General features: G+C 43.9%; 1 protein-coding gene and 1 long non-coding RNA gene across 6 annotated transcripts in view; both read left to right on the forward strand.

Annotated features, from left to right (window-relative positions):
* PLPPR1 (phospholipid phosphatase related 1) overlaps positions 1-20,301 on the forward strand; it is a 180,060-nt gene that overhangs the window by 54,221 nt on the left and 105,538 nt on the right. For all 5 annotated transcript variants that reach the window (XM_048850054.2, XM_048850052.2, XM_048850051.2 and 2 more), the window contains one exon: positions 15,352-15,460. In XM_048850054.2, coding sequence (XP_048706011.1) covers positions 15,398-15,460 — 63 coding nt within the window. In that variant the 5' untranslated portion in view covers positions 15,352-15,397. Of the gene's footprint in view, positions 1-15,351; positions 15,461-20,301 lie in introns of those variants that run through there.
* LOC125636627 (uncharacterized) overlaps positions 15,468-20,301 on the forward strand; it is a 51,369-nt gene continuing 46,535 nt past the window's right edge. Inside the window, exon 1 of the long non-coding RNA XR_007356663.2 lies at positions 15,468-18,052. This is a non-coding gene — a long non-coding RNA (uncharacterized LOC125636627). The remainder of the gene's footprint in view (positions 18,053-20,301) is intronic.

A 20,301-nucleotide genomic window follows, 5' to 3' on the forward strand; every position in this document is an offset into this window, starting at 1 on the left:
CTATCACCTAAAAAGAATGGCTCAGGTTTGGGAATCTCCCTCACATCCTCAGCCGTGAAGACCAATGCAAAGAATTCATTTAGTTCTCCGCAATGGCTTTATCCCCCTTTAGTGCTCCTTTAGCACCTCGATGGTCCAGTGGCCCCACTGGTTGTTTAGCAGGCTTCCTGCTCCTGATGTACTTAAAAAAAATTTTTGCTATTACTTTTTGAGTCTTTGGCCAACTGTTCCTCAAATTCTTTTTTGGCCTTCCTAATTATATTTTTACGCTTCATTTGCCAGTGTTTATGCTCCTTTCTATTTTCCTCACTAGGATTTAACTTCCACTTTTTAAAGGATGCCTTTTTGCGTCTCACTGCTTCTTTTACTTTGTTGTGAAAAAGAAGTAAATAAAATGAGAGAATGAGATGTAAGGAACCCACTTTCTTTTACTTTTTTTTAACCTTTTTCCACTGCAAAAATGTGTGCAACGGTAATGTTTAAAAAAAAGCCTCTTGCTTTTTTCACTCTCTCTTCCCCTCCTTGGTTCCAATGGCAAAAAGGAGAAAAAAATAAATGTAAGAGAAGTGGGAGGAAAAACATGAAAAAAATTTGAATTAGAAGTTAAATGAAAATTTCCATTTAGGATCATTTCAATATTTTAGTCGTGGTTGAGGCAAAAAGGAAGAAATCCTTGAAAATATTTCAAACAAAAAGAAAGTGTTCTTTTCTTTGGAAATATTCTGTGCAAATCATTTTTTTTAACCTAGTTCTACTGCCATTGAGGCATTTTCCCCTATGGTATGTTTTCTAATATTTTGTCCAGTCTAGTTTTCAATGGGGCTTCCACCACTTCCCTTTGGAGACTATTCCACAATCTAAGTCCTCAGGTACACACATCAGCTGCACCACAGTTTGTGTTCTAAGCATCCCCCCTATGACCAGTCCATTCAGACTATGAATTTGAAATGCAACCAGCCACAGAGGTCAGTTCTTTAGCTCGAGGTGTAGAGATTCAAGCCTTCGGGCCTATAGGTCCCAAGCTGAGTCCCAGTTGTGTTGGTCAAGATGGCAGCCATCACACAGACACGCTTATTTCAGTTGTTTAGAGACTATTATTTTGGTTTAGCTTAATTGTCGTTTAAAAAAAAATTGACAACCAAAGTTTAAACCAAACTAAGAGTGTCTCCACACAAACTTGCTGCAGTTTAATTAATCAGTTTAAAACCACATTTTTAGTTAAACCTCTGCAGTTTGCATGAAGACAAGGTTTTACTTTCAGGAAGCTTTTCCTGATATTCAGCGTAAATTTTCCTTTTCTGAAATTTTCTGTCTCTTAATACTGCAGGAATACAGTGGTGGAATAAGGCCCAGAATTCCCCCCCCCCCCCCCCGGAGCTTTATTATTATTATCCTAAGACAGCAGGTAATGTTACTGAGATGCTGGTTCAATAAACATGGATAAGAAAGGGAGCTCGTTCCATTTGCAGGGAGAGAAGCGACACTCTAATGATGCTTCACTCCAGTGGTTTTCAATGTATCAGGCAGCCTCTTCTTGGCAGCTCATATCCTGTGTTCTCTTCAGCAGTGTCTGCAAACAAAATGTCATTTGTGAAGGGGCATGTTAATAAATTCATTCTGTAGCGTATACACTCTGTATTCAAAGGGTTTATGGAAAGGGTTATCATAGAGAAAATCTGTTTCTGAATTCCCCCAAACCTCCTGACCTGTTCCATCTTGAGCAACCATAGTTCTTTGTGTTCCAACACATCATACCTCCCAAAGCTTTAATAACATCCAGAAACAAATTCAAGCAGATGACCCTCTACCAGTCTTCATCCAGACTCTAAGAACCAAACTTGTAGAATCTCACCAACTCCAGGCTTCTATGCACGGGTCTGCAGTGTGGCCAACCCTTGCACTATTGCATGCTCTGCTTAAAGCCTCAGTTCCTATGGTAATGTGATTTGCATGAGGAGCTCAGATTGCATTTTAAAGTCAGTTTCTAGTCCCTTATGGTTACATAGAAGAGCTTCAAAATGTGCACTGAGTGTATCTCAAGGGCTCAAAAACCAGATGACAAATAAAAAGACACAAAATTTATTATATTTTAAAATCTCAAGAGTTTTAAGCCAGCCTCATGATTTCTGGGGACCTGACTCATGATTTTGGAGCAACGGGCATTGGCAATACTTGTTGTGATCTCTAGGCCAATTTGTTTTGCCTAATATCAAACCCACTCCAGGGTTTTGGGTTTCATCTCTTCTTAGGAGATATATTGCAATCACGAGCTAAAAAGGGGGCAGAGGAAAAAAACCACTTAAAATTATAAAGTGGAAGATAGCCTGGAGGGCCGGAGGAATGCAAATGAAAGACAAACAGTTGAGAAGGGGAAAGAGAAAACTGTGAATGGAAAAAGTAAATACGGTATATTGGAAGATAGGAAAATAGGAGTTGCCAAACTGTACCAGACCATCTAGTCAAGTGTCCTGTCTCTGGGCACAGTACCAGATACACCATAGCAAGGAGTAAGAAACTCCACAGTGGAGAATTAATGGAATTAGCTGCTTTCCCTATAGAGAAAGCGTCTCCACCCCTGCCCCCAACAAATGATGTTTTTTCTTATGTCTCTTCTTTCATCCTCTAATATAACTCTAATATAATTTAAGTGGTTATTTTTTATTCTTATCAGTCTACTCTTTGTTTGAATCCCATGAAGTTCTTTGCCTCAGTGATACCTTGTGGCGATGAGTTTCACAGGTTAATGACGCATTGTGTAAAATAAATCCTTTTATCACATTTACCTGTGTTGCCTTTCAGTTTAATTAAACGTCCCTATGTTCTTCCATTAGGAGCTTTGAGGAATCTAAATAATTGTTCCATTTCATTAATGAATATGTTAAACAACAGGAGCTCTAAAACAGCAGCACTTCACTGTCAACCATGTTGAAAAGATACTGACCACCCACATGGCAGGTTTAAGGTATCGCCTGTTTATAGGAATGAACTGTTGATTTTTCTAACTTGGCTTTTATTTGACATGTTTGGGGTTTTTTTGGAACAGGTTAACCTGATATTCCCTCTGTTTTTAAATGTTGCTAGCTGTGTGTGTTCGCAGGGAATGTGTGAACTGGAGCAAAGCCACGCTGAATAGAACATTTGTTGCTGCTGGCTTCTCTGCTTCCTTGTGACGCTGGTGCTGAGGGTAGAAGAACCGAGTCCAGTGCCCAGAGTAGTGCTGGAAATAACCCTCTATCCCTTGGTTTCGAAGTTAACCTAGAGAGCTGTCAGAAGAGACCGTGCAATTATTTGGCTATTCAGCCCATGAACCATCTCTGGTAACATGCATAGGTTAGTTCCTGCTCAGTGCCGAGCGTAGGTTGGCTCCTGCTTCATGCTGAGCACTTTGAACTTGTGTTTAAGTCAGTGGTAATTCAGGATGCTCAACACTCAGATCTTTGCAGCATACTACTCAGGCCAGGTCTACACAGGAGTGTTTCATCGGTGTAATTATATCCTTACATACCATACTGACCAAGCACTCCTAGTGCGGACGCGGCTTATCCCAGCAAAACTGTGCTTTTGCTAGCATTGCTTATTCCAGCTCCCTTAAGTGGAACAAGCTCTACCGATAAAAACACAGTGTTGCCGGTATACCGGTGTCTACTCTAGGAACTTGTGCTGGCATAGCCCTGTGTGTTAGGGATCCTCTTCACATCTCTGACCAACATAGCTATGCTGGCTTGAATCTTTAGAGTAGATCTGGCCAAGACTTTACTTGTGGCCTGAGACCCTGGCTTACTTCGCTGACTCTTCCTACAGAAAGCTACAAACTGCTGAAGTGGAGATCGCTGTTCCACTTGGGCAAGGATAACACGGTCTGGTATGTTCTCAGGGGCAAATCCTGCTCGTTGTACTCTGGTGTTAGTCTTATTGACATCAGCTGAACTATGTGCATTAGGAAGGAGAGTAGGCATTGTCTCTTAAGATCCTTTGGAAGTCCATAGGAGACAAAGCCACAGATTAAAGTCTAAAAGAAAAGGAGTACTTGTGGCACCTTAGAGGCTAACCAATTTATTTGAGCATGAGCTTTCGTGAGCTACAGCTCACTTCATCGGATGCATACCGTGGAAACTGCAGTAGACATTATATACACACAGAGACCATGAAACAATACCCCCTCCCACCCCACTGTCCTGCTGGTAATAGCTTATCTAAAGTGATCAAGTTAGGCCATTTCCAGCACAAATCCAGGTTTTCTCACCCTCCGCCCCCCCCCCCCCCCCACACACACACAAACTCACTCTCCTGCTGGTAATAGCCCATCCAAAGTGACCACTCTCTTCACAATGTGTATGATAATCAAGGTTTAAAGGCTGTTGTCTCCTGTTTGTCTCCTGGTTTTTAGTGCAATTGGAGGATTTTTTTCGGCTTCCATTGGAAAAAAAAAATCTAAAAATGTTGCTTTTTCCTGTCCCTAGTAAATCCTTGCTTGGTGGCAAGGCCCATGTTAGTGTAGCAGTGGGCACATTTTACTACTGCTTGAAGCCAGTGCCCCGTTAGAAATGGAGAATGAAATCCTGACCTCATTGAAGTCAGTGAGACTTTTGCCACCGATTTTACTGGAGCCAGGGTTTCACCCAGAGCGTTTTGAATGGTGCTGATGCAAAACCAAAGGCACTCCTTCCCAGGTGTCTGCGCCTTCTGGGTCAGCATAAGCTCTGCTGTGCTGCCATGTGGCAATGGGGAAAAGAGAGGCGCCATCTGAAGAAGCAGAGCCAACTTTCCGGGTTGGATGATAAATCCGCAGGAGGCTGTGGGGCTCGTGTGCATTTTGCCTTGCAATTTATGTGACGTTTGTAGTGAACTGTAGCAGTTTGGCATGAGTTACCATGGCTGTATCAGCTGCTTCGGAGGCAGGGGTAAGGACCGCAGATGTGGAATAATCTGCCCCTCACATTAGCCCTCATCCTCATCTCTAATAGCTAGAGATAGGCTTAAACCCTGAATCATGAGGCTAAATAGCCTTCCAAAATTTTTGTTAGCATTAGCTATTATAACTCTGGATAGTCTTGTTATCTGTATGACTGCCCAGTCCACATGGCCAGCAATCTGCAATACTGGAACAAGCAGGGACTTTAAAAACCAAAAACAAACTGAGTCGGACGATGCAGCCTATATTCCGGCCCCTTTGTAATGGTGATGTGCATTTGTTTTCCACAGACTACATGCTTCAGCATTGAAATTAGAGATGGAAAAGACCTATTAGCTCATCCAACCAATCCCCTGGCCACTGCAGGATTCTTCACTGCAGAACATTTTACTGTGCCTGCTTTTAAAAGCTTCCGGTCTCTGCCACTCTCTTGGGAGACCATTCCAAGGCTAAATATATCTGTAAAGATATAAATATATCTGGCGGGAAGGCTTCACTGATATTCAGCCCCATTTTCCCTGTCTACATTTCATCCCATTACCCCTATTATTTGACCCCTTTTTGACATGCTAAACAGATCTTCCCTTACTCGGGGCCTGATTCTCCCCTGCCTTGCAGACACCTTTGTCATCATTTACCCTTGAGCGGAGTGGGTGTAAAGTGCTAATAAATCAAAATGGTATCAGTATGCACCCAAGTGTAAGTGATGGCACAACATTGAAGTCAACGGAAAACCAGGCCCGTCATGTTTCCTGTCTCCAGATACATGTAAACTATTAGCATGTCCCCTTTAGTCATTGCTTAGGCAACTTAGATATATTTAGTTGTCTCCTTATGAATGTCTCCTTTTGAATCCCTCCAGTCCCATTGATCATTGTATTGCTCATCGTGGGACTCCATTATGCCAGTCAATATTGTTGTGGAGATAGCTCCAGAGGATCAGACTCGTAATAACTTATTTCATCATCTGGCTTGTTAAAGTTCTCATGGAATTTCTTTCTTACCATGCCAGGATATTTGGGGGACGGGCAGGAGAACCACCTATGCTATCAGTATGTGTAGGTTAAGAAAAAAACCCAACTAGTGTATGTAGTCAGAATTGAGCCAGCTGAGATTTGTGAAAGCACTCATCTTTGGCCTAACTCTGCTCCCCGGGGGAGATTTACTATCGACTTCAATGGCAGGAGAGTTAGGCCAGCACTCAGTGCTTTGGAAAACCCCACCCTTACTGCTTTTGTGATAGCTGCATTCTGGGAGAGGCGTTTTTGTACATCCAGTTGTGAGAGGAGCTGAGGTATCTCCACACACATCCCCTTCTGGCAGAAGAGAACAGACATTTGACTTGTCTTTTCTTGCTTTTTTTTATAGAGCTAGGAGGAGCCACCTGTGGATATGTGTTACTGGTCCACTCCTGTGCCTGATCTGTGGCTGTGGAGGAGTCAATCACAGCTCAAACTAGAGAGCTTTAGCTCATGTTGCTGCTCACACTTTTAGTGCTGCTGGTCCCTGGTTCTGTCCCCAGTGTGTTATCCAAGATGGCAGCCATCACACTGACATTAGCCCTCTGTTAGGAAGCAAACATGAGGGATAACGTAGATGATGGATTTTAAGCTTTTGAAGGCTCAGACTATGTGATTAACACCCAGGTGTGTTTAGGGCACAGTGCAGAGCTGCACTACCCGAGAGGGAGCCCCAAGGGGGAATACATATGTATGCTGCACAATCTCTTACAATCCTCCACTTTGTGAAACAGCCTTGCTTGGGGTATTTGTGGAGAATGAACCTGTGACAGGCAGCACTAAAAGCATAAGCCTCTATCTCCATGAGTTAAAGTGTAAAGGTTGTTAGCTAGATGCTGGAACAGGCTGATTAATCTCTGCTGTGGACCAGCCACTAGTGGGGGACCGGTGCTCCCACTCTGCCGCTATGAGTTACGCATGCTCCCCCAGGCGACATCATGGACCAGTGCAGGGAGTGAGGGGAAGAGCGTCATGTCTTGGCCTCCGTCTCTTCTCTTTAGGGGTGGTTTGTAACACAGAGGCTGGTAGGAGGGAGCAGGGCCTGCACTGCCCTGAGAGCAGGAGCTACATTTGTGTCCGGTCCTTGCATGGCATTGGGGAGTGGGGGAGGGAGGCAGATTTTATTGACCAAGCCAGACAGAAGTAGGTTGGTACTAAACTCAAATAAATGCCTTTCTGAGCTTGCTGACCAGGAGGACACTTTCTCTGCACACAGCTGAAGTGCATTGTCTCTCCCAACTCCCTGCCTAGCTTCTTCTTCCTCTTTTGTGTAGCTTTAAAAAAGCAATGTTAGAAGTCCAAGTCTAGATTGGCGATCCAATTGACTGCTTCAGGTAAAGCAGAGTGGATGGCAGAGATACCATCAGGAGGATATGATTGTTTGGGACATTGGTTAATGAGGTGTTCCATAGTTTGAAGGCCACTTCTGCAGTCACCCATAGGATTGTGTCTGTTTCCATTAAGGGAGGAAGTAGGCACATCTCCCATGTGATATGCGGCTGCAGTTCACCGTGGATCATATTTTCCATTGGAATGAAAAGCCATGAGTTTCTTTGTCTGGCTCCTTGAAGAGCAGTTTGTTTGGGATGTTGATGTCCGTCCATCTTGCTTGCCATTGATCTTTGGGGGAAAACCCTGAGTCTTCAAGCTCTGCTCTGCAAGCCAAAAAAGTTTTTCTGGATTTGACTCAGAATCTTGGTATGTTATTTAGATCTGCATCTTTTGGACGGCACTTGTTCTCTTGAATGTGATGGGACTCCTGAAGGATTCTCCTGTCGCAATGAATTTGGGGTGGGTGGGTGGGTGGATGTGCGCCAATACAGGAAGTCACAGTTGTGGCATTGATTTTACTGTGCTTGAAATTATCCATATGGCACTGTTAATTTCAGTGATGCATGGGAGCTGTGATGCATGGGAGCTACTCCTTGCCTATGAGAGTCTGAGAATTTCAGGGGAGTGAGATGGTAACACACAAATTATGCTCCTGCACCTGAATGCCAGCGGTTGCAGTGGGGTCATGTAGTGGTTTATTTTTTTAAATAATAGTGGCACTTGTACTCAATGGGTTGCTCAGTTTTGCTCCTTCTGTTCCAGACTGCCTGCTCAAATCAATAAGCTTTTTGTCCTCAGAGTCTTTCCCTCTCTCTATTATGTATCACAGGGGGAGGCCCGTCCAATTTTGAATGTAAAGCCTTCAAAGTAGTAGTCATATCCTGACTGATGGCCAATGTCTATCTCATCTGATTGATTGGCCTCCCCACTGTTTTCTCTGCGGTGGAGGAGGGAGTTCTAAAATTATTCCCAGATCCTGGACTCTTGTCTTGATGTCCAAATGACCCTCCATATCTTTATATCTTCACACTGAAGAGTCTCACTCCTGAAAGCACTGGGCTCCCAGACCCATGAAAGAAAAATTGCAAAGAGACCTCCACATCTGTCTCGGGAGTTGTTCAGAATCATATCCCCTTGGGCCCCTTCAGACTGAGAGAGGCATGTGTCAAGATCTGCTCTGTACAGAGGGAAGTCAGGAAGCCCATCACAGTTCCCTGATTCTCAAGTTTCCCTGACTCCAGTATAAATCAGAACAGCCTACAGACATGGTTCTAACTTATGCCAGCCAGCTGAGAATTGGGGGTGTGCAGGAGTACTTTGCCTCGTCCTCCGTATACCAGGGTGAGGGGAGCAGATGGTGTAGGAGCCAGCTACTCTGGCTTTATTCTACACTAGGGAATTCTCTGCTGGCCAGGTAGGGCTAGATTGTGGGCACTTCACAGAACCCAAGCAGCACAAAGTGTCTGGAACAGGGAAAGAGACTGGCTCAGTGTAACTCTATAAACAATTGCTCTCCGAAGTGTCCTCACCTGTGCAGAGCTGACTACTGGTGGGGCATATGCTGGGGAAGAGAGAGAGAAACCCAGTGCATGTGCAAACGGAAGTACAGAATGATCCCATACAGAAATCCATGCTGTGGAAATGGCCTGGGCTGGATGTACTATGAACGCTTGTGCTTTGCATGCCACAGTCCAGCAGGATGTCCTGTGAACATGAGCTGCATCTGACTGAAACAGTCCAACTGGAATAGAAGGAAAACTCAGTAAAATCCCATAATTCTGGCTTGCCTGGAAATTTGTACGCAGGTGGGAGTACCATATGCAGAGGCTCCTTAAAGCGACTCTTGGTGGTGCAACATTGTTTCTTCTCATTCTTTGTTTAATACATTTTAAAAATGTTCCTGTAATGCTCAGGATTCCAGTTGCCCTTTGAAAACTTACAAAAAATAGTGGAATTGTACAGGTGTAAGTGAGGGCAAAATTTGTAGAATCCGTACAATGGTCATGTTCCAGAAGACAGACCGAATGCACTTGACATTCAAGTTCCAGCATGAATCTGCAGGCATGCCAATAAGAAAAACCACCACTTTACTTGCAAACTGAACAAATTTGATCTGGAAGCCAGTGAGACCTGAATGTCCCAATATAATTGACTATGCACGGGTGCAGTCTGTTGCGGGACCGGTCCCTAAAATTACTCTAACTACTATAATTTCATTAGACCAATTTTGCCCTTTATTCCTGGAATCCAGAGTCCCCTTCTCCTACAAATTACGTCCTAACTGCTGATCGCACCTGCCATTCCTTTGTTGCAAGTGGCTTCAAAAATAGATAAGGAGGACTTGTGGCACCTTAGAGACTAACTCATTTATTTGAGCATAAGCTTTCGTGAGCTACAGCTCACTTCATCGGATGCAAGTGAGCTGTAGCTCACGAAAGCTTATGCTCAAATAAATTGGCTAGTCTCTAAGGTGCCACAAGTACTCCTTTTCTTTTTGCGAATACAGACTAACACGGCTGTTACACATTCAAAAATAGATGGAGCTTTAAACTGACTGTGTGTAAAGAAATGAGTACTTGCATTTCCCATTGGTTTCAGAAGAACCTTGCAAGCCCCATTAATCAATCTAAATTAAGATGAAACATCTTCAGGTGATTGGATGGAGGCCAAAAATAGTCCCCCTTTTCCACCCAAGAACATGCACGACTTTTCAGTTAGATTAATTTCTAAAATTTCAAGAGTTGAAAGGAGAGCTGGAATAATTGGCTATTTAGTTAATTGGAAGTTAGAAGTAGAATCAGCTCCTTTAGTGGTGTACGGTAAATTTTGTTGGTGGTATTTACAAAGAGTGCCTGATATTTTAAAGTATTTCTTAATGAATCCTGTAATCCGCCTCCCTCTCCTCTACTGTGCACTGATAATTCAATCACAAAAGAAGACAAGCGGCTGTATGAGTTAGATGGTAAGGCAGTTTCACCCCTGTGATTTTTCTGATTTTCACGCTGCTTTTTAAGAATTGTCACTCCAGGCAACGCTGAGTTAGTGACATGCTAAACAATTTGGCACGGATGTAAGCACCTCACAACATGAACCTGGCCATCCATGATGACACTTAAAAACCAGAGTTGAGTGAATACAACAAAACAGCCCTTGGGAACAGTCCTTTGACTTCCACGTGGTTCTTCATTTCTGCCATGTTTGTACAACTTTTTATTTGCTATGGCTGTTCTTCGGTGGTGAAAGTCATCCCATGTGATGACGAGCACATACAAGGCACATGTAATCTAATATGATTTATACGGCTGACCATCTCTGTCGTGCCTGAACACCTGCCATGTAAAATCCATGCCAATAGTGAAGTCCTTGAGTGGACTACATGGAGTCTCTGGCACTTCTCCCCTTTCAGGGTCAAAACTTTGCTTGGGGGAATGTTTATAATTTGGGGTCTTGGTTGGTGTTTAGAGTGTCTCTCTTGTTGGCCCTTTAAATAATGGTGAATTTCACCTTGAATGTGTGAACAATAGTATTCGCTCTTCATTATTTGCTGTTAGCTGTTCCCTGTTCATCATTTGTTTTACTCTTCTAATCAGAGCCCAGAAATGATACATTTGCTAGTGAAGGAAGGACAATTTTCACTATCACTGTGTTCCGTTGGCTTGGTGGATGGCACAAGATTATTGTCCGCAGTGGTGCTGACAGTGGGTTTGTCCTGCTTACATTAACAGTTCAATAATTTGAGTGCTGGCCCCAGGAGATTCCTGGCTGAGACGTATTTTCATTGATAGGTCAATTTCTTTGGGTAAGCAGGACTTACACGTAGACTGGCTTTGTGTTGCTGTTATCTAGTCCAGACCAGCCAGATGCCAAACTCTAGCTCTTCCTTCTGTCTTCTCTCTATAATGCCAGTTGCAATCACCAATCGTATTCCTCAGATTCTAGAATGCATGATTCTCTTCTGGTGCTTCCTGCATGTGTTAACTCTTAAGCCCGTGTCTAGAATTCTCTTTATTCTCCAGCCAGGACAAAAAGTTAATTACTATCACTTAATTCTGTAGAAAATCCCACCTTTGTATCCTTGAATCCCTTCTTTATAAAGTATCTAGATTTTAATACTATACAGATCTTTGACCAAGGTAAAATAATTTAACCCTCTATTGACCTACTGCAGTATTTGCCAAAGTCTAACAAGCCAAATTCAGCGAAACTGCTCTTAAACCAGTTGCATAATGTTCATACCAAGAGATTGCACTGATTTAACTAGATCCCAAACAGATTTCGTTAAATCAATGCACTTTCTATGTGGAGATAAGCCCTTAGGCTGCCACTGGTTCTGTGCAGGTGGACTCCTATGCCCCATTGACTTCAATGCCCGTGTGTTGGATCCAGAGGCAGGATCAGGCTCTATGCCTGTATTAGACTAAAGCAGCGGTTCTCAAACTTTAGCAAACCGAGAACCCCCCTTTTGATTTAAAATTTTTCGGGACCCCCCCCACAAACTCCCCGACTCAGCCTTACCCCGCCCCTTCCCTGAGGCCCCGCCCCCCACTCACTCCATCCCACCTCCCTCTATTGTTCGCTCTCCGCCACCCTCACTGGGGCAGGGGTTGTGTTGCCGGGGGGGGGGGGGTGCGGGGTGCGTGCTTTGGGAGGGAGTTTGGGTGTGGGAGGGGGTGCGGGCTGTGGGAGGGAGTTTGGGTGTGGGATGTGAGCTCTGGGTTGGGGCAGGAGGTTGGGGCGCAGGAGGGGGTGAGGGCTCTGGCCGGGCAGCGCTTATCTTGGGTGGATCCCGAAAGCGACCAATACATCCCTCTGGCAGCAGCTTCTAGGTCGGGGGGCCAGGGGGTCTCCGCATGCTGCCCCTGCCTGCAGGCACCGTACCCGCAGCTCCCATTGGCCGCAGTTCCTGGCCAATGGGAGCTGTGGAGTTGGTGGTCAGGACAGAATCCCCCCCCCACCCCCCCCGGCCATGACAGATCCCTGTGGTAATAAAATCTTTTCAGCCTGAGGTGTTTGCCTTCATGGTTCTCTTTTCTCTGACTGCCGTTTAGTTAATTTTCAGTTCGCTCATATATATATTCCAGGACTCTGCCTGTTTCCCCAGGAGATGCTAGACAATAACCTCCCACACTGCAGTTGAAGGGCTTTCTGAAAATGTATGTGGGGGGAATTAGGCAAGATGAGAACTAACTAATGCTAATTAATTCAGAACCTTTGTATTATTCAACTACACTACCTTGTTTAAAGAGTAGAAGCACCTCTCATGATGGGTAATATTAATATTCCCTTCATGTAGGTCTGACCAAGTCACCTCACATTGCAGTGTTCATGCTCCCAGATTAAAAGGTCAGAGCTAGTAGTATCTAAACAAGCTTTTCCTAGTTAACAATCAGGACAAAATGACGATAAAAAATGGAGATGGTGACATTAGATGCTAATTAAGGTATCCGCTATCGTTTGTAGAGAGAAGCTTTCCTCAGGAGGAAGAGAGATGCACAGATATAGGCCCAAATTCTCTCTGTGCCAATATCTAGTTCTAGCTTCCTGATTCCCTGGGCTGATCTGTGCCATCTCTGATCACAGCATAGGCTGGAGCAGCCTATGCTAGCTGGCAATTGCCTCCAAGGAATCATGTGTCATCTGAGAACAGACCGAGTGCAGCATATTCCAGTCATAACCCACCCTACCACTGTCCTGCCCCCTTCGTCTGAGCCAAATATAGAGGAATGGCGAAAAGGCTGGCTATACCAGCTCTGTGCCAGCTGAGAGGTCCCCCATAGGGAGGGAATTCTCAGATTGGCTGCTTTTTTGCCTCTTTGAGCTTCCAGGACAACATTAAATGGCCAGAATGCAGGAGATAATCTGGCCCATAAAATACATTTCTTTTCCATAGGCAAATTATTGTAGTAACAGACTCACTGATGGTGAACAGTAAATTTGCAAGAACAGTCATAAACTCTACATATTTATGACATAGTTGCAAGGACCGCAACATTCAATTAGGCAGAGCAATGGTGCTACAAAGGACCTTCAGCTTCCTTGCTATAATCTATTCAGTTTCTTAACACCCGTGATCCAGATTCTTCTGAACCTAATTAAATGTCTCACAGCACACTACTTCAGTTTAAAACACCCAACTCCTTACTGTTTTCCATAATATACCTATGGAATCGAAGGCATGGTGTTAAGTCACAGGGCACTGGATTGACAAAATCCAGTTATTACTATGCTCTGGCTGCACTGGCCAGGGGAACAGTATTAATGCCATCCTTAAACATGGTAATTGCTAGAAAGGTGCTGACAGGATTTCAGTAGTAATGATGTGCACAATTCTTGTAATTCAGTAAGAATTCTTCCTTAACCTATCATCCCATTAAACACTCCCAAAAGCCATTTAGAACAGAAATCACTCATGTACGCCTGCCCAGTTAGGAGCAGAGCTAGGTGAAATATGGATTTTGTTGTTGTTGTTTGCTGGCAATTCCAAAATATAAAACGAGAAAATAAAATTGTTGCAGCTCAAACTGAAGATGAAATTTTCTGACAAACTGAAAAATAAAATTGTTTTGGGTCAAATCACACGTTTCATTTTGATTTTGGGCATTATTGTACTTTAAAAAAATTAAAAGAAATTGCAAAACAAAGTTACATTAAATAGAAAAATGGAAACATTTTGATTTGAAAAATTGAAATGTTTTGAAGGGGGGGCGGAGTTGACTGAATCAGTTTTGTGGAATTGATGTGAATGCATGAATTTTTTCAGCATTACTGAATCTGCATTGTTTGCTGGAAAAAGTTTTAGTCAAAAAATTTCATCCCTCTTTAGTTAGGAGTTCTTAGGAGCCATGATGATATCAACTCCCCATCCTAGTGCCTTTCCATCCCCCTCTCAAAGGAGACAGGCCATGTGGAGCAAGTCTCTGTGCAAGTGAAGTGGCATCATCCTATGAAAATTTGCCAAAATTTGATGCTACTTTAACCAGCCATTACCCCCATACATGCCTTGCCAAAACCCACAGTGCCCCAGCAACTGGGAATTCAAATGGAAGAGCTTCTTTAGGGTTCAGAGTGCTGAGAGTGGGATTGTGCCGTATGGCACCCTGGCTGTTTCTTAATGAGGTTGGAGTTTCCATTCCTCTCATTTCCCTTGCATTGTCCTGTGTGAGTATGCGTGGTAGGGTACTGGGCAGCTTTCTGGCGACTGTGGTTTTTCCTTTGGTTTATACCACTGCCTAGTGCTGATCTCTAAAGCAATTTTAAGTCTCTCTTGGCACACCTCCAGTTAAATCTCCCATTAGAGTTCTGTTCTCCACACATTGTGTACAGCAAAGAGATTGAACGTCTCAGTGCAGATTGTTACCAGGTTATGTTCAATTAAAATTACAGTAGTCAGCATCTCAAAGTAATGCTTAGCAGGAAGGGGTTTTGTGGTTTAAACTACTAATTAACGTTGGGCCAAAAGTACTTTACAGGAAGGGCCCAATCCTTCACTACCAATTGTGTGGTACTTATTCCCACTGAAGTCAATAGTTTTGCCTACGTAAGCTGTCCTGGCATGTTAAATTGGACACATTTGCCCAGATAAATCTTTTGATCATCCACAGAGTGGCTTTCATGTCACTGTAAACCCGTCTTATTTTAAAGTATGATTTCATCATTTATTTAGCATAAAACACAATTGATTTAAACCATTTATGACGTGGACAGTACAATCACTTCTGCGCTGGATTATGATCTTGCAATCTGCTCTGAGTTAAGGAGCAGTGCATGGTTGCACTGGTCCAGAAGCAGAGAAGGAATCAAATTGTGATTGAGATTTTGATTCTGCTTCCTTCTTGCTCAATGGGAGATGTAATCTGCACCACCCTAAACCTGGTGACCTCTGTCTGAGTCACACTCTCACCTCTGAGGCTGCTCCAGGGGCTATGCAACAAGACACTAGACAGGTTGTAAAACTACAATCTAGCACTTAATATTGTTCCTCTTTTTCTCTGCTTGCTACATGAGCTTGCTATGATATTCTCCAAGCTGAATTAAATGAAGAACTTTCAGTCCAATGTAACTTACTGTACATATTTGTCTGTCTTTCAGTCTGGTAAAGTTTTGGACAGTGCTTTCCCAAGAGGTGTGATGAGAAATGGCTTTAGGAAACAACACCCAGCGAAGTTATTCCATCATCCCATGTTTCATCTTCGTCGAGGTGAGTGCACTGCACAGATGCTGCAGAAGTTTGTGTCATGCTGTGATGAAGCTGGGACAAAACAGCTAAACTCTGTAAGAATGAAGAGTAGCAAGTCAGCAGTTGTGAAATGCATCCTGTTTTGATAAAGAAATGACAAGGTGACAAGGATTGTATATCACACATGAACACAGCTTGCTTATTTAACATGGCATCAGGGCCAGACTGGTCTCACATTACAATCACACAATGGGGTGTAAGCAGATTCCCCCATCCCTCCCTTACAGCCCTATATAGGTTTGTCAGACTTCAGATCCAGGTGCAGAAGAATGAGCAGGTGCTGCAGTCTCAATTAGTCCATCCCTGGAGCAGGGGAGTAGGGACTAGAGGGAGTGTTGGCTCTCCCTGCCCAACTCACTGGCTAGCATAGCTGATCTAGGAGGGGGTGTCATCATTTACTGCTGTAAGTGGCCACTGCCTTCTGGAGCAAGAAGAAAGGGAGGGAAGAATTGTTGTTGTTTATATGGGTGTCTCTGAGGCATACAGTCCCTAGAGCTACCCCAGGTTGATGCAACATAGGCACCAGCCCTTGCTCGGGGGAGTGAACTAATTCTCAGTCTAGCCCAGCTTATAGACTGAGGGGCCGGTTGTTCAACTCTTACTGCAGTCGGTGAGCATTCACTCAGGTGAATGGTCTAGTGGGAATCTAGTGAGATGCTTCTACTGTTGAAACATGGTGGTGGAGTCAGATGATACAACATTGTGAGTTAACTAATGTTGAAGTAATGTGAGTGAATGCTCACTTAATTTAAGTAAGGGATCCAACAACCAGTGCCTTTGTTTGCTGGTTATGGAGTTGCTTTTCTTTTATCAGCCTGGCAGGTTCTTTATTGGTTGTTTATTCACTCTAGTGAGTTTGTTTCCTGTTATGATCAAAATAAATGAATACCAAAACCTCTTGTTCTCTCTCCCTACTAGGAAGTAGGTCACATCTCAACCTGAGGATCTGGATTTGGGTTATTTTTCAAGGAAACTTTTGTTAAAAGTTTGTCTGGGGAGAGCTATACTATTAAGGAGTCATAGGCATCCACCTATTGCTGTGTAATCCATACCCCCACACCTGTTGTTGTCCCTTAGTCCTGAATTGTAAAATTAACATTGTGGGCCAGATTGTGACTAGGTCTGTGAGGGTCACAGGAGCAGGAGTGAGGGAGTAGGGCACAAGAAGAACCCACTGGAAAGGGCTAGAAGGCCTAGTCATAGTCTTGGTCTTTGTGTTCAGTGGGCCTGATCCAGCTCCCACTGCAGTCAATGGAGGGACCTTCCATTGCATGGAACCAGGGCCTTTGTTGGCTGGATATGGAGTTTGTCTGAGGCCCCATGCAAACAAGGAGGCTTGCTCTCTTAATGCAAGGATAGTAACCTCTACAAAGGGAGCTAGAGCATGTGATTGTAACAGGTACCTCTCTTGGCCTCACACATCCCGGACTGTGTTCGCTCCCTCTAAGGGAGAGCTTCTCTGCACCCACTCCCCACCTTCTGTTTCACAGAGGTGTGCCCTGAGAGTGCGATCAGTTTCTGTATGGGCCTGATCTAAAGCCCACTGAAGTCAAAGAGAGTCTTCCTATTGCCTTGAATGAGCTTTGGTTAGCCGCTATCATAATCAGAAATCTGACTGGCTGAAGAAGGTACTAGCTGTATAGGTGTGGGACATAATCACATGGGCCAGGGCTGATTAACCAATTGTTATGGGGAAATGTTGCAAAACCATTGTAGAAACAGAGTAGTGCATCTCAAGAGGACGGAGTCATAGCAGAAAGCTATAGCTAGTGAGTGGTTTAAGGCAACTTACTCTCAGTTGTGTCTTACGGTTGTCCTTGGGGATTTATCACTGACATAATACCCACCTTTTCAAGGAATAGAGGTCTCTGTCTCCTGTGGAAACCAGACCAAATTGCTTAGGTAACCTCAAAAACAGGAAAGGACAGAAATCCATACATCGTTATTTCATTCATCCCCCAAACCACATTTTTTCCCAAATGGGCATCAGAAATACCAGAAAGGTGAGAAATAAGATCTTTCAAATTTATAGCCTGAATCATCTCTGAAGATTTTTAGCCCTCTAATCTGTGAACGATGAGTCTGAGGGTAGCGGGGTCAACAGAGTTATAAATTGGCCTATAGACAAGGCTGACGTGAACGTAAAAGTAAATCAAGTGCCAGGAGGAAGGGAAGATCGTTGCTCACTGCCTGAGCATACTTCCCCTGTCCTTTGGCATGCTAGACGTGATGACAACAGTCCATTTTTCTTAAGAAACAGATGCAAAGACAGAGAACCGGTGTTAAAATGGATGTTCCCTGTGCTGGCATTGCCTAATGCCAGCTCTTCCCATTCACTGCGCTACATCTTTTACTCATGTTACTGTTTGCCTTTCTGGAAAAGTGATGTGGATTGTTCGTGTCCAGCGCAGCGGAATTGGACTCTGTAGGCTATTTATGTTTATCCCAAGTAGTATAGATCTAACCAGCTCTTAGAATTTGATTTCCCACTGGGACGGCAGAGCTGATGGACAGCAGCCCACTCACTCTGAGAAGCCACTACTGCTCTTCATGGTAAGCTCTATACTAATTAATCTTTGTAGCACTGGGCCCCATGTCAGTAATTTGATGATAGCCCTGAACCAATGATTCTCAGCATTTCCTGGTGACCCAAGGAGAGCTGGCTGATTACATGGGGCTTCTCCTCCTGCTTGTTTCCAGCTGCTAAGTCACATTGAGGACAGCTAGAAACATATTGTGTGATTTCCTAATCGTTCTTTTCCATGTTTAGCAATTTCTGGTAAAACAGTGGTGTTATGTGATGACAAATGAGAGGAGAGATGGCCCACAGTCTGTATGATCATCATTGATATTCCTGGGTTACCTAGGGAGGTGGTGGAATCTCCATCCTTAGAGGTTTTTAAGGCCCGGCTTGAGAAAACCCTGGCTGGGGATGATTTAGTTGGGGTTGGTCCTGCTTTGAGCAGGAGGTTGGACTAAATGACCTCCTGAGGTCTCTTCCAACCCTAATCTATGATTCTATGTTGAACCTAGAGCCCCCAACTGAAATTGAGGCCTCAGTGTGTTAGGTGCTGCACAGACTCAGTAAGAGACAGCCCCTGCTTGGGAGAGCTTACAGTTTAAATAGGCAAGACAGATGCAGGGAAGGGAAAACAGAGGCTCAGAGAGATTAAACAATTTGCCCAAGGTTACACATGAGCTCAGTGGCAGAGCCAGGAAGAGAACCCAGGTTTCCTAGGTCCTAATTCAGAGGCCTGTCCACTGGATCCCATTGCCTCTCTCACTGATCTTCCTAATAAGGTTTTGTCCACTCACTGATAAAGTTTAAGCACGTTGCCCTAAAACTTATTTTTCAATTCCTGACTGAGCTGAGCACCAAAATTTCATGTCAGTACATTTTTGCTCACAATGAAACTTGGTCTTGCCTCAGTGCAGGGGGCTGGGCTTGATAAACCCTTAAAGTCCCTGTCATGGGACAAGTGCGCCCTGTCCCCTTTTGAGGCGGGGCGGGGTAATTACTTCCCCACAGTCACGTCCTTAGGATCACCCCTTGTTTTGGAGGTATGTGGACTAATGATAAAATCACTATGGCCGCTCTCGCTCTCTCAAGGTTGTGTAGCCCAAAGGCCAGAGTCAGGGTAACAGCCCCTTCCCACAGAACTGTGGGACCCAGTGGCCTAAGTCAACATGGCTTCCCGGTTTGGTCAGAGTGGTCAGAGTCAGTGTGGCCGCCTGGCTCAGCAAGGCAATATGGCCTAGTTGGAAGAGTCAGTAGGGCTGCCCTCTCTCAGGGCCGCTCTCAGAGCTATGTGGCCCAATGGTCAGAGTCAGTAAGGTCGCCCTCTCTTGGGGCTGCATGGCCTAGTGACCTGAGTCAGTATCACTGCCCCTTCTGTGGGGCTGCGTGACCTAGTGGCCTGTTAGGGGAGTGGGCCACCACCCTGGGAAGGGTGGCGGCCGGGTGGGGGGACCCAGGCCCTCCCTGCTCCACCGAATCCCCCCACAAGCCCCATCACAGTCCCTTCCAGCTGTGATTCTATGATTCTGCTCTACAATATCAGCTACAATGCTCTCAGGTTTGGACGAGCTCAAGACTGAATATGAAAGTATTAGACACACAGTTTTGATATTTAAAAATCATCCTGCTTATGCTGATATTTGATAGTTTTTATAATTCCGATGGTTATTCAGATTTCCATTTTCAACATCACTTTCTTAATCTTATTTTTCTCCACTCAGCTCACTTATCTTGGCAGTTAGTTATTATAAAACCTGACCTGAAGGTGAATGGCTCATTGTAAGGACTTTCCCCCGGGGCTGACTTTTCCAAATTCCTTTATACATTCAGATTGTGGACATTTAAATAAAGAGATAACATGCAACATCTAATCTGTAATGACAGAAATGTTAAATCAAAATTTCAGTCCCTAATTAGAAAAGCTATGTCACATTCAAGGCTAAAGAAGACTTAATTAAAATAATTCTCAGTCACTTATCAAATATATGTCTGTGTCTAAAATATTCAAGGCAATTGTCTTGATCATTCCTTTTTATTGTGTTGTATCAGATACCATTATATTTTGACATGCGGTGCAGCTTATATCTCCAAATATTATATGACAGGAACTGCCATGATTATTTATTATATTAGATGTTATGTTATATACATACTCAAAGGATATGGGAAATAGAGAGGAGTGTTCACTCTTCTTATGTATGCAAATCTTGATGGTACTGATCAATTTTTATTTAACAAAGATAAGGAATACGTAATCTGTCTCAGGTTTTCTATGTTGCTTGCT

This window comes from Caretta caretta, chromosome 5 (genome assembly GCF_965140235.1).
Source record: "Caretta caretta isolate rCarCar2 chromosome 5, rCarCar1.hap1, whole genome shotgun sequence".
In the NCBI taxonomy this organism is placed as follows: Eukaryota; Metazoa; Chordata; order Testudines; family Cheloniidae; genus Caretta; species Caretta caretta.